The 17,494-nt window shown below is 41.1% G+C and overlaps 1 protein-coding gene across 2 annotated transcripts in view; it reads right to left on the reverse strand.

Annotated features, from left to right (window-relative positions):
- The window catches only part of LOC126040371 (neural-cadherin-like), a 69,837-nt gene extending 52,717 nt beyond the window's left edge, over nucleotides 1-17,120 (reverse strand). For both annotated transcript variants that reach the window (XR_007506624.1, XM_049804634.1), the window contains exons 1-3: nucleotides 16,033-17,120; nucleotides 1,326-1,523; nucleotides 212-437 (exon numbers count right to left, since the gene is read on the reverse strand). Coding sequence is in view for 1 of the 2 variants with exons in the window: in XM_049804634.1 (XP_049660591.1) it covers nucleotides 212-437; nucleotides 1,326-1,523; nucleotides 16,033-17,083 (1,475 nt within the window). In the remaining variant the exon portion in view is untranslated. The remainder of the gene's footprint in view (nucleotides 1-211; nucleotides 438-1,325; nucleotides 1,524-16,032) is intronic.
- Nucleotides 17,121-17,494: the final 374 nt, after the last annotated feature.

Consider the following 17,494-nt stretch of genomic DNA (forward strand, 5'->3'; position numbering starts at 1 on the left):
ACTGTAATGATTCCATGATGCTTTTCTGTATAAAAGGGTGACTTAAAAATACATCAGTCAAACTGTATCTTCATCACTTCTATTGAGATATCTAAATTGTTACTCACAGTATCTATTTATGATTCACAAACAATACTGAGGCTTTGGGGAGATCAAATGGAAGTTAAACTAGGAACACAATCTCACTGAATTGTTTTTAACTGATACTTACGATTTTCCTTGTGGCATACTTTCAGGAACATAAACAAAGTATGACATGTTGGTGAACTGTGGTGGTCGAAATCCAGCAATTACAGAAACGGAGGCTGGAGACCCTCTGCTTCCAAGTTTATCTGCTGCTAGTACAGTCAGTAAATACTCCTTGTCCCTCACCAATGGCAAACCTGTCGTTTTAATCCAGCCAGTGTCCTTCTCAACTTTGAATCTGTCTTCACCACCTAAAAAGAAGAGATCCACAAACTGTTGTCAACCAGAACATTTTTATTGGATTAAAATTAAGAGGAGAATACAGTATCAATTCCCAAGTTGCTTTTGGCTTAGAATCAGCACGCACACAAAAATCCAAAAGTCCGTTTAGAACTTAGAAACCAGAAATCAGTAATTACATTCATGATTACGTTTCTAAGTTGCATTTTACTTCTCTGGACAATTATCACTTTTCTTTATCCTCCAATACTTTGCTGTTGTTTGACCCTAAATACTCCTTACTAGAAAATACCCTGCTAGAGTCCTTGCCAAAAGAAACAAATTCACCTTTGAAGCAGTATTGCTACTCCCCTCCTGCTTAAACAGTGTTGAACTATTAGTGAAGTTTCTTTTAAGAGCCCCACAAAGAAAATTATTAATGAGTCTGTACTAGCTTTGCAAAGCTAAGGCACAACCCAGAGCCTTAAAAATTTCTTAGAAATTAACCAGAAGCACAACTCCCACAAGGAAGAAGGAACATTAACCCTCTCCATGCAACCAGCTGCGCTCCACATATTGCCCCATCTCATAAACAGGCAGTCCAGCAGAGAGGTGCTGACTACTGCTGCCATTGCCACCGCCTTGCCAAAGCCCTGAGGAGTACCAACTGCTCTGGTCCCCATCATCCCCTGGGGGACAATCTGGGCAGGAACCCAGTTTTGCAGGGAGAACACCCTTCAAATCTGGCAAATCTGTCCGTACCCTCAATAAAAGTTGATTTTTCCTCACACACAGAGCTGAAGGCTTATGAACCTTTTACAGGAGGAAGGGAAGATCTTTCACTCATTAAACAGGATAAAAGACCAAAAAGTCACAACAGTGAAGCCTAATACACAGGGAACGACAGAGTTAAAATTTACCTTCCAAGAGAAAATATTCTACAGCTCCATGGATCCCTTCATCTGCATCCACAGCACGCAGCTTGTATACTTCAGTACCTCCTGCAGCTTCAGGGGAAACCACAGCCAAGAACGGGAAGGGCTCCATGGCCCACTCAGGTACGTTGTCGTTCACGTCTGTCACAGTAAGTGACAAGCGCACCAAGTACCAATCCTTTCCTAGTGGCCACAGAAAAATGAAGAAATACTTAGACATTTTCTCCTTAATAAATTTATATATACTTCCAACTGAAAAAAAAAATCTTCCTTCAATCACACACAGCTACCTCAGATTTTGAAGCAACTTAGCTTGGGTAACACGAGACTGTGAAAAGGTATTGGTTTTGTAACTGGTAATATTTATCAGTAACATCAGGGAGCACAGTATAATTACAACTTAGCCCTTTTGGCCACCTTGGCTCCAAGTGGACTGGCACTGAACTTTGTAAAATGTTTCACTACAGAAGCCAACTTGAGTGCTTCTGCAGTCCCTATTTAATGCCTCTGTCTCCAGAAAAGTGGTGTATGCACACCCTGTTTGACTCTGAAAGCAGTACAACTGCACTGACATGGCCTTATGCCCCAGCTAAGAAGCCTGGGGAAGTGAAAGGGAATGTGGTCCAAGCAGAAACAGCTGTCTACATTTACAACACAATTTATCCACAAGTTTAATAATGGATGCAAAGTCAGAACTTTTAAAGTTGATGGTGTTAATACTTGATTTCAGTGTGTATTTATTATTTATACATACATGAAACATCTACACACACGCATTTATTTTCAAAATAGCTTTACAGGAACTGAAACAACATACACGGAGGACCATCTAAAATTATCAGTTTTAATTTAAATCTAATTAAAAATACAAAGAACTTAGTATTTAAAGACTCTAAATATAAAGCGTCGCCAAAATGTCTTAATCTCGTGAACAGTGTTATCTTGCTAAGGAGGAATATTCTCCCAGGAAGGTGTGCCACTTAAACTGAACAGCTGTACTCTCTCTCCCTCTCCACTTCCTTAATTGCAGCATTACATCCCTCTCCAAAAAACATCCATGTTCCAACTAAAATACATTACTTTTATCTGATGTATGCATTTACTGATGTTATCTCTTCATTCCCACAGAAGTACTAATATATCTTTCACATCAGCCTCTTGCAAGCTTCAGCTTTTCATATTTAGGAACCTCTGTCTGATGGCAAGTGGCAAACTCAATACACTGTATCATAATCTGCAATCTATAAACAACCAGTAAGTGGACTGTAGTGAAGAAAACTCCTTGGTGCTGTGACTAACGAAGTCAAATATAAATTTCTTAGTTTAGACTCCTGAGACTTAATTCACCACGGCCTTTGTGTACTTTCTGTTCTTATCCAGAAAATTCTCTTAATAGAAAAATCAGCATTCACGCAAGATAATCACAGAAGTTCTTCTTAGCTAAACTTGTGAAACTCTATTAATGAATTTGAATTTTAGAACCGTGAGTATATCACTGTTTTTTCTCTCTCTAAGACCAACAGAAAGTGTATTGACAGTAACTTGTTAAATCCAAATCAATTTCTTTGTAATTGTCCTGTACTCAGAATCTAATGTTCCAGGGAATATATTAGCTTAAGATAGCACATATGACAAAATGGTGGCTACAGCAAAACCAAACTTCTAATTTATCAAACAGTAAATCACAGAAGTGACCAGTTTCCTGAAAAAGAACCTTAAATATGCCTTGCACTACCGTAGAACATGGATACATGCAACACGCATTTTTACATTTTCATGGAAAAATTCTCAGTTACCAAGTACATCAAAGTCTTCTCGACTCTAATTGAGATGACTTTTGTGTGTTATGTGTTGCACTTCTGCAGTCAGAAAGCACTGGGAGGCCTGGTGTAAGGATGCTCAACTCAGCCTCTCTAGCCCAATGTTCATTATAACATTGCATGTGAAGCCAAAGTTTGCAAAGATAAACTCAAATTGCCCATTATGAAAAAAAAGACTGACACTGAGGTGAGAGTAATATAGCCCACACTGCTATTGCACTGTCCTCATATTCAGCCAGGTATAATGGTATAATTCCCTTCAACATTTAGACAGACTGTGAAAGCAGATGCATGCTTTCTTCTCTGTACAGCACAACAGAAGCCAGAAGGAGCATCCAAAAAAAAAAAAAAAAAAAGAAAAAAAATCCCAAAATCATGATGCAAAAAGCAGCAGCATGGATATTATTTCCCACTACCATATGAAATAGAACAAGATGTGTTTCAAAGTCAGAAATGTTTCATGTCAGAATGTGTGTTCCAAAAGTCCCAGAGCAGCCAGTCTAAACACCTGAAGAAACTGGAGAGGAGGGAACTCGTTAGATGTTGATCTGAGTCTGAGGTTGAAATACACCGCACAACAGGGTAAGTTCTAAATGAGAAGTGCCAAGTATCAGTGTCTGCTTGAATGCTCCAAGGATTTTAATTAAAAGGCTATCCAAAAAGAATAAAGGGAGAAGTTAGTGTCAAAATTGCCTGTCTCTTCTCCAAAGAACAGGTCTTGTGGAAGCTGTCACAAGTTGGTAAATACCTGCTATTAGCTTAGTTTGCCTGGATATACTGCAGGCTTAAAATAGCAAGCACTAAATTAGAAGCTGAGTTAAGAACCTTTGAGAATCTGCCTCTATAACAGCAAGATCTGTGGAGGATTTGAATGCCACCTTGGTAACCCTGCCAGGAGCATAAAGGTTACTGAACTTTGTCTCTCTGGAGTCTGGAAATCAATATCCTAATCAACCCGTGAATTCATTCTGTTTCAACTTCTGCTAAAGTTCTTAACATGTATGTATTCCTCTAACAAAAAAAATGAGTCACAATCAAAGAATACTCTGCAACATCTGAATACTCTTAAGAATTTTGTTAGGATAGTCGGCAGGAACTGCAATGCACATAATTGAAGAGACAGGCATAAGTGCGTCTCTTGACCCGTATACATTTCCACTGCATATGACCTTACAGATCTTATTGGTATGTTGTTATCTTCCATCAACCATAGACAATCTGATTTATAAGCAGGAATACTAAGAAATAAATCATCATGATATCACTTTCAGATAAAGGAATCTGGAGGAAAATGACTGTAAGTTCTCCCTTGACTGCATACCATATATCAAAGCAAAAACTGTAGCAGAAACACTGAATAGGACTGTACTTCTCTGCACCGAGACCTAGAAATGTGACCTGACAACTTGTAGAAACAACATCAGTATGTCCAATGAAGCATGATTGGACAAGGACTTGCCAGAGGACACCGTGTGTGATGAAGAAACTGACATGGACAATAATGTGTAATATGTGTATGTCTAGCAGGACAACACATTAAGAATTTCAAAGTATATGTTTGTGAACATGATTTTTTAAAGCATAACTCCTTATTCTAACAAGCGCAGCAAATATTTAAAAGTTTTTCATTTGTTGTAATTATCATGACATATACATTACAAAATGCAGTCTCTTATATTTTGTAACTGACATAGCTGCTTGCCTACAGAATAGTTGTGTTTTCCTTCAGAATGGAGCTTAAACCAGAACTTTAATTTTATATACCTTATTAAAATTTAGTTAATTTTCTCCCCTACTTATGAAAATCATTTGTGCTTCAAGACAGAGGAAGGAAGGAAATTTTAGAAACATACATCTCTCAATAGTTCTGGTGTCTCAATGCCTCCTTCCATCAAAACACCCTCCCCATACGTATCTTGCAGATATATTAATTATACATCTACATCAGTGTATTAATAGTCGTAGTACATTATTATGTCTCTGCATTTGTATATTGTGATTAATAGTAGTTTATTAGTAGTATATAAGTAGTACATGTGCAGTAATATTGCTACATTATGGGAGAAATAATATGCTACAATTCCACTCAAATCTTAGCAGAAACAGCTTAAAACTGGTAATCCTCTGTGGATTTGGGTTAAGTCCTACAAACACACAGACAAGTTCTACTTAAATTATCTGTTCTGAATACCAGGCCCCAATAACAAGTGGAGATACCTGCAATTATATTCAGCATTGCAAGTCAACCCACTACTGAGATCCTAAGTCAGGAATCTGACACAGGCTTAATTATCCCTAAAGGAGTTTTTCAACTCTTTTGTAACACACTACCAACAAGAATTTCCTCAATATTAAACACTAGCTACTTGACTTTCAAGCCAGGCACACCACAGATATCTTACATAATGTCACCCATTCAAAAAAATCCTACTAAAAGAATAGTTCTGCTAATTACAGTGTTGGCACACATGCAGATTTTGCTTTTGACAGATTTTCTTCCCCAGCTTCAGACAACAGAAAAATTTCAATTGCTTTCTCACAGATACTGAACAACAAGAGATAAAACTCAAAATAGCTCTTGCTTCACATAAACATGACAATCACATAACACTGGAACATCTTATATTAAAAATTAGTATATTGAAAAGTTATACCAAAAATAATACTTCATATTCAAAAGGGTAAAATAATCTTTTTTTATTTGATCAGAAAGTATTTTTTTCCTCTTATTTTTCACTACTAAAACTAATGAAAACAGGTTCTGCAAGCAGAATGCTTTTCCCACATATTTGCAAACACCACTTACTTGCCCTTTGCAACAGCAAAACTAAGCCCCCTCTATAGCTCTCTCTTCAATTTATATAAAAAAATAAAACTGAAATTATAAGCTCTAGTCCAGAGGTTTTTCCTACTTTAGCTGCTTAATTCCCTATTAGAGTCAATTTGTTTATCATCAAAAATCCTTCTTAGGGCAGCTCATCCTGGAGTCTGCTTTTTCTCTGATATTCCCTCCAGTTCGAATTACTTCCTTTTAACTTAGTATTACTGACAAAAGCTGCAGCACTGAAATTCATTCCCTATCACCAAAATCAATCTTCATAATCCACTGCTGAAACCTCATCACAGGTATCTATCTATAATTGCTTATTTTTCATGCCTATCTGTGGTTGAAAACTGATAAACAGAAGGATTTATTATACTGCCTTACTCTGAATTCCAACTACATTAGGTAACGTAATACACTAGCTGGCCCAAGTTTCTGCTCACAGGAAATATATGATATGCCATGGCTCACAACTTTCATCCTTTGAAAAAAAAAAAAAAAAAGCACATAAGCAAAATATTTAAGTGACTTGCTGGGAAGTTTAACCACAGCAAAAATGCTCTTTAAAAGCAGCAGTAACTAAGAGAGAGAGAGAGAGAGAGAGAGAGTCTAAAATATCTTTCTTTAGGCAATTGCCTGTAGGCAATCTTCTAGATTCACACAGCTAATGAAATCAGTTCTCTACCAACATACTCTGCATAAAAATTACACATCAACATAATCCAACTGTTGGTTTCTACAGCAGAAGCATTTCAAAGAATGTCACAGTTTACCTACATGTCTCTAGGTGTCAGACTTTCATCATTTTATGTCAGACTAATTTTAGCACTACACCTGTTTAACCTTTCAGTAGATGTAAAACACATAGGTTACCTCAGCTATCTGAGGAAACTGATTTAGTAAAATCAGAATTACTGTACATCCAATAACATTCCTTCAAGTCCACAAGGTCCAAGCCATAATATAGATAGGATTTGTGCAATATTTAAAATCTTCCTAGTTTAAGACAAAATTCACTTTTCTGAAAGGAAGTCACTTCTCCAAGAAAAAGCATTAAAATCTGTTCTTCAACTACCTTTCAAAAAACAACAGTGCAGATCAAGGATAGTGTCTGCTGTCAGCTTCCTCACTAGAATCCTTTCTCCAAATCTCCACGATCAAAAGGCAGACAGTGCCTCATTAAGCACAGTTGTTAAGATTGAGAAGCTTTAATAAAGGCAGAGTTAAATATATAGGAGAAAACAGAACGTTTTAAATTAACCATTGAAAGAATTTGATCCTTTGGTGAGAGACAAACCACATTTGTATAATAAAATAAACTGTTCTTATTAAAACAACAACAAACAAACAAAAAACCCACAACAACACACCCACCCACCCCTCAAAAAAAAACCAAAAACAAACAACAACAAAAAAAAAAACACAGAACAGGAAAAAACCTTAATACTCATATACTATGAAGACTGGGCTACATACTTTATCCAAAAAGCTTAGGAAAAATTCTAATAAATTAAAAAGTTGTCACAAGCTTGTAAAATAATTAGCAATTTTTCATGTCAAATTTAAGACATACAGAGGGACTTAGCATTTAGAAGGAACAGAAAGCCCTCTCAAAATCATGAACCTCTACAGGAGTCCAAGTTAAAGACTTGTCAAAGTTGAAGAACATACTGAAAATTACAAGAAGTGACCAAATATCTTGATCAAATAATGGTTCATTTCTTCTCTAGGTTCTTCACTAGTTCTTTATGGCCCTACCAAATCCAGGTTTATTGGAAAAAAACTCTCTTGTGATCACCATTAATTTTCTAGGAAAGGGTTTCAACAAAGTAACATGAACTCGCTCCTCCAACCTGGTTTCGAAGTTGGGTTATAAAGATTCATTGGATTGCACACAGATACTGCAAACTAATAAATCCTGTCATTTCATACAGCAACTGGAAAAAAAATATTCCCCCACCTACCTATATGGTTACACCAAGGCTGGCAGGACTTTAATACTTAATCATTCAGTTAACAACAACTCTTGAACGTTACACTGGTTAAACGAAGCCTTGAAAATCATGCATGCTGAAATAGTTTGGTTGCAATTTCAAATACTGTAGGTTGCAGTTGCCTCTAAACCCATCTCTTTTCACCATGTCAAATTATAAAAGATGCTGCCAATCTGTGAAATCCAACATATTCTCAGACTTCTGATTTCATTAGGATTATATGACTATCTTTTCTCTCAAAAATCCAATGGATACTTCTGTAAGACGAGTCTTGAAAATAAAATCCTTGTATTCATTAAAAATGTAGGCTTCTCTGCATCAGTGTAATTGATAAACCTGACAATACCAGATGTTCTGATTTTAAAAATCTGACAATATAGACTATATACTTGACTGAACAGGTCTCTACAATTGTGGACAAATATTATACATTCCTTGAATGTACTTAGGGAAGAGGTATTATATTATTATGATTAAACAATAATGGGTGAGAAGCTAAGTTGCTCCTGGCATTTTTAGGTCATTTCAATTTATTTTTAAAAGGAGATTATGAGAGTGTTAAAAGTCTTGCAAGCCTTTAGGTCAATACTGCTATTACATTCTGGTCTACATCTATCAGCAAATTGAGTATTCAAGTTAGCATTTTTCTTTTTGTTTTATAAGTTGCTCCAACTTCTAAGACTTTAACCTTAAATAGACAAATGTTTTCTGAAAACTCAGGGTGTTGTTATTGGTTTGGGTTATTGCAAGTAAAATATTTTAGGTTTGGTTGAGAGGACATTGTTGTTTTGAGGAGGCTTTGCAAATATCATACTGAACTCTTTTTAACACTTCACTCTATATGCCTTCATGTAAAATATCTACTTACTTAAAGTTTGGGAACATACATTTCCAGGAAAAAAAAAAATCTTAATGTCCTAAGCCTCTAGCTGCAATCAAGAGAAATCCCTGTTCCCAGTTTCGTACGATAACATGAGATAAAAGCTACTGGTTATTGTATCCAGTCCTACTGTATACCCTTCAAAAACCAGGACAATTATGCACGAATATTTCTTTACTGTCATCTCTGAAAATTCAGTAAGTATATGATGGGCTACTTTTAAGTACAGTAGTTTGCTCATTCATAAAACATAAACTTTCTAAAGAGATAACTTTGATGGGCTCAAGCTGTGGACAGCCCACATTCCCTCCTAATATGCCTTACCTTTTTTTGCAGATAGAATAATGACAGCCTGTCATGTCGCTGTTCCTTACCCTCATATGGCTTTTAAAATAGAAGTTAAAGCAAACCAGAAAACAAAAGTAAAGAAAGCATCAGAGGAGCTAAATTACCAATTAAAAGAGAGTAAAGTGATAACCATGTTATCAGGGACTTCCCATTGTGGTATCCATCCGCTGAGAGGCAGACAGAAAAACCAAGTATGCCCAGATGTGAAAAAATGACTACAAAATAATAATCACAACAGACATCCTTAAATAACAAAACATTATTATTGATTGTCAAAAAGCATTTTCATAAGGAGACAACTTAGCTAATGAGATAGCAGCTACTGTACCATTGTAAGGTGGTAAGTTCTCTTGAAATTGTCCTTAGAATTTCTTGGGGAAAATCTGGTTTGTTTCTCTGTAGCCCCTCATATGCAAGAAAAGAAAAAATGCCACCACCATCAGTAGCCTCACCAACACAGCCTGCTGTACTACTTTGTATCATTATGCACAGAAGGTCTTTTGAACTACCACTATCTGGACTGCAAACCTGAGCACACGAAAGACAGGAGATCATTATTAATTTTAATTTTCCAGAAAGAGAAAATGAAAAAGAGAAACCTGACCATGACACACCATGTATCATCATTTACACGCATCATCAGTAAACTGAAGCCTGTTGGTACCACACAGAACTCTGGTCATTAGGGCTAGGAAAAAGCACTAAACTGGTATCTGCTGAGTGCGCTGTTATTACAGGGAGAAAGGACACCAGGCCGTGAGACTTCACAAACACTTTTTTGCAGCAGGGAATAAAGACTGACAAATGTCAGTTTCCATTTCAAACTGTGCTGAGGAGTTAGGTTAGCTGTCATACAGACAAAGCCTCCCTTCTATTTCAACTCTCTTCTGCTCTGTCGCCCCCAACTGTCCTTATCCCAAAACTGGCACTTCCGTAACACTGACATTTATATGCAATTCCCATTTAAAGAAGTAAAAAAATTTTATAAGATTAATCATCTAAGGCAATCAAATTTCCTATTTAAGAAATTATGACCTCTTATCAGAAAAAAAAGGAAAGGAAAAAGCACAGTTTATGTCTCAAACACTGTATATTATTAAATACTGTATATTACCAAGTGAATCAAAGGAAACCGTCCTCAAAATACTGAATTTGTCCCCTATTTACACCAAAACACTTTGAAGTGAAAGGAAAATTTACTGTGGGCTAAGCGTCAGTCTCTCTTTTATTCTAAAACCTAAACTCAAACATACCAAGAAGGTTTAAAGATATTCTATCTACAAATTTGGACACTACACTTCTAAGACTAACTGAAAAAAAGAGAGGTTAGGAAAAACTGAAATAAAACTATTTCATAATCAAATAATTGTCATGTCAGCCAGAGAATCACTGTCCAATTGGAGATGTAATAAACCAGCTTTGAGGAAGATCCTATCCACATGTTCTACAATTTACTACTTCTATCAGATAAATAGATTTGTGCTGAAATTTAGTTAGAACTTTAAAAACAAACAACAACAACAACAAAATACAAAACCCACCTTATTTCTTTTGCAGAAACTGAATGTTTGAGATGATAAACAGCCAGAAGCTCTAACAGCTTTGGTGTTCAAGACCCTGTAGTCTAACAAAGATATTTTTAATCTGACTGCTTGGAGTAGGCAGCATATAGTATCAAAATATTCAGACTGAATAAACATCAACACGGTGCTCCAAATCTTCCCCGGACATTCCTTTCTACCACAAATAGATAACATTCCAAACCTGTAAACACCTATAGCTGTCCCAAATGCACAAAGAATGTACATTTTCTTTTGACTTAACAGCATGAAGCCCATTGCAGTTTAACAAAGCACATCTGCTGGATAATAGATGATGATTTCACCTTAAGTCCAGCTTGATCTGTAACTGTTAACACGGCTGTAATTCATAAAAGAGGTAATAAGAACTGTAAAAGACAAAACATCACCCAGAAGCTACTTAATTCTTAGGGATGATCCCAACAGAATCAATAAAGCAAGTAAGGGACTAAGGCCTCAGATAAAATTAAAACAGATGATCCTTGGCTTCCAAGCATTAAAATCTTCAAGGTTTAAAATACACGTATCACTAAAATTGGTATCTCCACTCTATATGTCGATTTAAATAGGACAAATATACTTAAAATGTAAGTGACCGCTGTTAACTATTTGGAAGACATGTCAAACATAGCCCTTAGTAAATCCTCTGATAAGAAAAAATGAATGACGGGATTGCAAAGCTAATGCCCACGGATGAAGCAAGGTCAGAGGAGCTTGAGACGACAGAGGATTAGAGAGACGGGATCTTTCATGCACTTCCCCCAAGCATTAATGGAATAATAATGTCTCCTCCTCAAATTAAATGCTATCTCTAAGTTAAAATCTTAATGTCTACGACAGTCTAAGAAATTTTACCTTCTGTTCACTGGGTAAAAACTTAAAATAGTATTAAGCTTTTGTGAAGAATAAATAAATTGTGTCACAATAAATTAAATGGGATAAAATCTGAAATTCTACCGAAAACGTGACCGTCACCATCACTTCTTCAGGCAAGGTTAACTGAAGAATATAGCCCAGGGCTGAGTGACCAGTGGGGTCACTAGAGGAATTTGCTCATCAAGGACCATGTGCCAAAGAAACATTCTTATGAAGTTAAGCCCCGAAATTTTGGAATTCTATTTAGCACTTCGTCGCTCAAACTAACGTATGAGTTTTGCCTGGTGTTTCTCTTTGGTTTGGGGTTGTGGGGTTTGCGAGGGTTTGTTTTCTTTTTTCTTTTGGCCAGCATATTTGTAAATTATGAAAAATAGAAATATTATTGAGCCATTTCAAATTAGTAGTTTCAGCTCTCGAGATTTAATTTTCTGTCTAATGTCCAGGCAGAGCAATTTAAGCTCTCAAGGTAATCAGGGTACAGAGAATATTTTATACAAATGCATACACGCTGCTGCTGAATTTGCAGAATTTAACTGCCAAGGAGCAGCAAGGACAAACTGCTGTGCAGGGTAAGGTGAAAAGGGAGTAAAGGGTGACAGCAAGACAGGCAGGGACCTCCCTGTCCCAGAGCCAGAAGAGCAGAGCAGGTCCCGAGACATCAACCTGGTTCACCCAACGGTCCCGCAGCCACCAGACAAATATGTAGTGACAAGGCAGGTCTCAGGTCCAGCTGGGACGCCGAGTCAGACAGGCAGCATCAGCAATATACCTGGCCAGGTACCGCGCACGCCTGGGGGAGCTCAGGAAGGGACCGGAGCTTAATTAACGTACTATTTCCTCTACAGGGGGCAGTTAATTTTACTGTAGCACTAAATACACAAAATAATAATTTATTATTTCAAAGAATACCAAACAAATTATGGAAATTTTTTTTGCACCTACATTTAAAAAAAAAAAAAAAACAACCATGATATTTATAACCAAAATATGTCCAGTCAAAAAGTAACCACAGCATGTAGTTGCACCGGTAATGACAGCAGTGATAATAGTGATTTGTCGACATTACTACAATAAATCTTAGAGCTCAACTGCAGCTTTGCCAAAAAACCCAACCCTGTGTGCCGAAGAGTTGTTCGTGCTGTAAATGCCTCTCAAAGCTACCCCGATGCAGGAAAATGTATACCAGTGCCAAGCCTATGGTCACACCATATGGTTCTACTAAGAAATACTCCAGGTAGTGAGAAGTCAATCTGCTATACCAGTAGTTACTTCCCATCCCAAATGGAGCAAGCTAGGTTAGCTCATATTTTCAACAAGTTGCAACTCAGAGTGAGAAAACCCTTCTTCTTCTATGCACATGTGGAATGCTATCTGGATATTGAGATGCGAAAGGTCTGGTTGCGTCTGTAACAGTGTTTACTTCAATGAAACACCAGCCCTGGACATGCTGATGTGTTGATTATCCAGGACAGAATTGAGATGCAGCAAACAGAAAAGTTTTTAAAATTCTATTTTAGCTGAAGAGAAAAAATTAACAAACATGCAGCCTGTTACATATAAATTGTGCTCCTCTGAATAAAAATTAATTCGGGAACAGGACTTCTCTTACACAGCTCCATTTATGAACTAAAGGGTGAGGGCTGTCACATAAACTAGGAAGAAACGTTGCTGAATGTTGCCTTATTACCATATACCAGTCATTCTGCTACTATTTTGAAAATGCTCCATCAGGGAAAAAAAAAAAAAAAAAATTAAAAAATCAGTTTTTCTTCCTAGACATGTATTAGTACCACTTGTGCTAACGTGCTTTTAAGCATTCTTTACTACTTTAGATAAGGAAGTGCACATTACAAATTAATCGTAATAAACTAAGCTGAAAAGATAAAGGACAAAGAGGGTAGACTTCTTATGCTAAAGCATCTAAAAATCTTGTCTCATCCTTGACACCATTGCCTGGGTTGAAGAAGAGAATAATGACAGAATTAATTACTGGTTAATTTCCAATTCTCAGCTACCAGACAGCAAGAATTAGGGGGTGTAGAAAATGAAAAAAATATTAAAGGAATTAATACAACTTTATACCACTTGAACATAAATCAACATCTGATACCATAAACTCTAATACCAAAAAACCACAGCTGCTGGACTATTTATGGTTATGTACAACGTAAAATAAGCCAGCACAAACGTTAAAAGCAAAGCAAACAAACTAGAGAAAGAACCTTAACTTACACTTTTATTCACAGCAAAATTCAGTGTAACCATCTCCATGCTTTAATTCATACTGAGAGCTCACTTCTGTAAATACTGGGGGCTTTTCCTGGAGCTTTTGCGATCATCGGTATCTTCCTTATTTCAGACTAATTAAAACATCTAGTTCTGCTAGCCATCTTTCTCCCTCTCCTATCCCATCCTCTTGGTTATCTTTTCTCACATTACTGAAGTTTAGATCATGAGTAAGGAAAGAGGCATAACTTTCTAAACATGTTTCAAATACCTATGTATTTTAACTCCTATAAAATGAGTACTTCTGAGGTGTATTTTTTAATTTAGGCTCCTTTAAACAAAGAAACTTTAAATCACCAGCATCTAAAGTACGCTATTTGTACTGTCCACAATTAATTGCCATCCACCTAGTCTCCGAGAGTCAGAATCTAGTTCTACATATTTCTCAGAGATTGTATCTTACTACTTCATATTACTAGCAGAAATATATCAAGCGGGTGGAAAACACTCCAAACTATTCAGTAAAACTACAAGATGGTGAAAAAAAAACCCTGAAAATAAGTTAAAGTTGCTTCATTTTCTTTTTAACTGGGTTAAGCAAGCATTGCTTTGGAAAAGAAATCTCTGGCATGACAGAGTCACAAGCGTTGTTCCAGGCAATCTCAGACTCCTATACTCAGGCTAGATAAGAGTAAAAACTAAAAACCATCACGAAGGTGAGACTAGCAGTAACCAGGGGCAAGGTTAGCTACCACTCTTCCAACAACATTCTTCTTGATCCTGACAGAGGGAGCTGTGACACCAACAAAGGGCTGGAAATTGAGCTACCCAACAGGGTGGGTGGGCACCCCAGAAGCATAACTCAGATTGACCCGACAGATTTTGTCACTGCCTCCGAGTAAGGACGTCCTCTTTGGCTCAGGATTGAGTAGCAAAGATAGGACACAGAAAGGGTTTGTATTTTGGAAATTGGCCTATCAACCTGGTCAGCAGCCAAAGCTCCAGCCGGAACACAGCACAAAGCCCGTACAAGTGACTGACATCAATATGCTACAGCGATAGATGTGACAAAAAACAAGCGAGAACAAGAGAAGGATCTGAGTGAGCGTTGTTCCTCAGGTCCCAAATGAAATGAGTTGGTGATCTAGCCCGCTTCACAGAGGGAAGTATCCATGTCACTGAAACTGTCAGCACTAATTAGAATCCCTGCTGGCATCCTCAGGGATTTAACAGACACCGAGGAATAAACTGCCTCACTCCTATGGGCTGCCCCTCAGCCAGAAAACAGAAGAGATGAGGGGAAGGAATGGCATGGGAAGCTTTTCATCCCTCCTGCCTGCACTGCTCTGTGGCTAACAAGTTGCTCTGAGCAGTCTGCACTGCTGAGAAGTTAATAATTTTCACAACAAGTCACATAATGCAAACACCTTTCTAAACCTGTCCAAGATGAAATCAAGCCAACCAACTCATTTCTGCTGACACAATTTTCTCCAGAATGCTCACGTTCTAGACAGTCTTCAGACAGAATCGCAAGTAACATGAAAACAACAAGACACATGGTGAACGCACACGCTTATAAAACTCACATCACGCTTGTGAGTCAAACACGCTTTAACTTTCAGTAACGACGCAAAACTCTGTGACTTCAGCTGCGCGCTTCGAGTTAAGCATTTACCGGATGAGAGCGCTATGGGAGGCTTTAGAAACGCTTGTGCGCAAGAAGCATGGCGTATCTCACGCGCTGTCTCAACGCGTATATAACGTAAATAACACCCTTTGGTTACGCTACCCATTTTCCACGCTGCTCGTTGACGACTAATTATTTCAGCAGGTGAACTAGCTAAATTCTGACAACCACCTCACAGCTCCAACCATTTCGCGCAGCGAGGCTTCTCGCTCCCTGCAGTGTTTTAACACTAACCGAAACGACGTTCCACCTGACTCCTGCTGCCACCAGGGGACTTTTCACTCCTGACAAGACCAGCCACCCCCCAACTACTTACTGCCGGGACGAGGCCGCTTACTCGGTAGAAGCCGCAACTTTTTTTTTTTTTTTTTTTTTTTTTTTTTTGCGGCTGCAGCCGCGGGGGCGAGCGGGGCAAGCCCGTGCCCGCCGGCAGCCCTCACCCCTCGCCCTCACCTACCTCGGCGCTCCTGGACGCGGACGACGAGCTCGCAGGCGGCCGCCGCCTCCCGGTCGAGGGCCGCGACCAGCGTCACCTCGCCGCTCTCCCGCTCCACGCGCGCCGGCGACTCCTCGACGGGCGGCGACACCAGCTCGAACCAGGCGGAGGCGAAGGGCGCCGGGGCCAGCGTCGCCAGGCGGCTGCCCGGGCGGGCGTCCTCGGGCAGGGAGAGCGCCAGGGGGGCGGCGGGCGGCAGCGCGGCCCGCCGGCGGCGGGCGGCGGCGGCGGCGGGTCGGGGGGGCTGCGGCGGCGGCGGCGGCGGCAGGCGCTTGGCCTGCGGCAGCACTTCCAGCTCGAGGGGCTCGCTGAGCAGCGCCGGCCGGCCGCGGTCCCGCGCGTAGAGGCGCAGCGGGATGGGCGCGCGCAGGTGGAGCAGGGAGCGCACCAGCACCACGCGCCCGCTGCGCGGCACCACGAAGAAGTGGGCGCTGCGCGGGCGGGCGAAGTAGCGCAGGTCCGCGTTGGCGCCCGCGTCCGCGTCCTCGGCGCGCGCCTGCCACACCTGCGACTTGAGGGCCAGCGTCTCCTCCACGCGGAGCTGCGTGACGCCGGGGCGCGGCCCCCCCACGAAGCGCGGCGCGTTGTCGTTGTCGTCCAGCACGCGGACGGTGAGGGCGGCCAGCTCGGCGGCCGCGGCGCCGCGGGGCAGGCAGCGCTTGCAGCACAAGCCCAGGCGGAAGGCGTAGAGCGCCCGCGCCTCGCGGTCCAGCGGGCGGGTGGTGCGCAGCCAGACGCGGGCCGTGCGGGCGTGCAGCGACACCTGGAAGTGCGAGTGGCCCTCGCCCAGCAGCTGCAGGCGCCAGCGCCGCCCCTGCACCTTGGCGCACCAGGGCTCGGGCCCCAGCCGCGTCAGGGGGATGCTCAGCCCGCGCACACGCGTGCCCGCCGGACGGTTCTCCGCCACCTGGCCGCCGAACGAGGGTCTCCTCCGCGGGGCGGCGCGGGCGGCGGCCAGAGCCCAGCACAGCAGCAGGCAGCCGGCGACGCGCCGGGCTCCGCGGGGGACCATGACGGCCGCCAGCGGCGCCGAGCTGCCGGACGACCTGCGCTGCCTGGCGCTCCCCGCGGCGGGGCGGCGCGGTGCGGTGCGGCGCGGCGCGGTGCGGAGGGCGGGCGGGCGGGCGGGGAGGGGCCGGGCCGGGCCGGGCCCGCGGGGCAGGGCTGGGGGCGGGAGGCGGCAGCGGGGCCGGGGCAGTTACCGCCTCCACCCTGCCTCCTCCCGCGGGCAGCGCCGCCCGCGTCCCGAGTTCACTCAGAATAAACGGTCCCGTGCATCGGATGTGGGACGTCCCTGCCGGGTGAATTCCCCGTTAGACCCCGTTCTCCTCCTCACGGAATCATCTCGCCCCTTGCTTTACCTCCTCAAGACCCCCCCCCCAGGAGCCAAGTTCTTCGCCCGCTGACCCCGGGGCCTCCGTGC

This window comes from Accipiter gentilis, chromosome 7 (genome assembly GCF_929443795.1).
Source record: "Accipiter gentilis chromosome 7, bAccGen1.1, whole genome shotgun sequence".
Lineage (NCBI taxonomy): Eukaryota > Metazoa > Chordata > Aves > Accipitriformes > Accipitridae > Astur > Astur gentilis.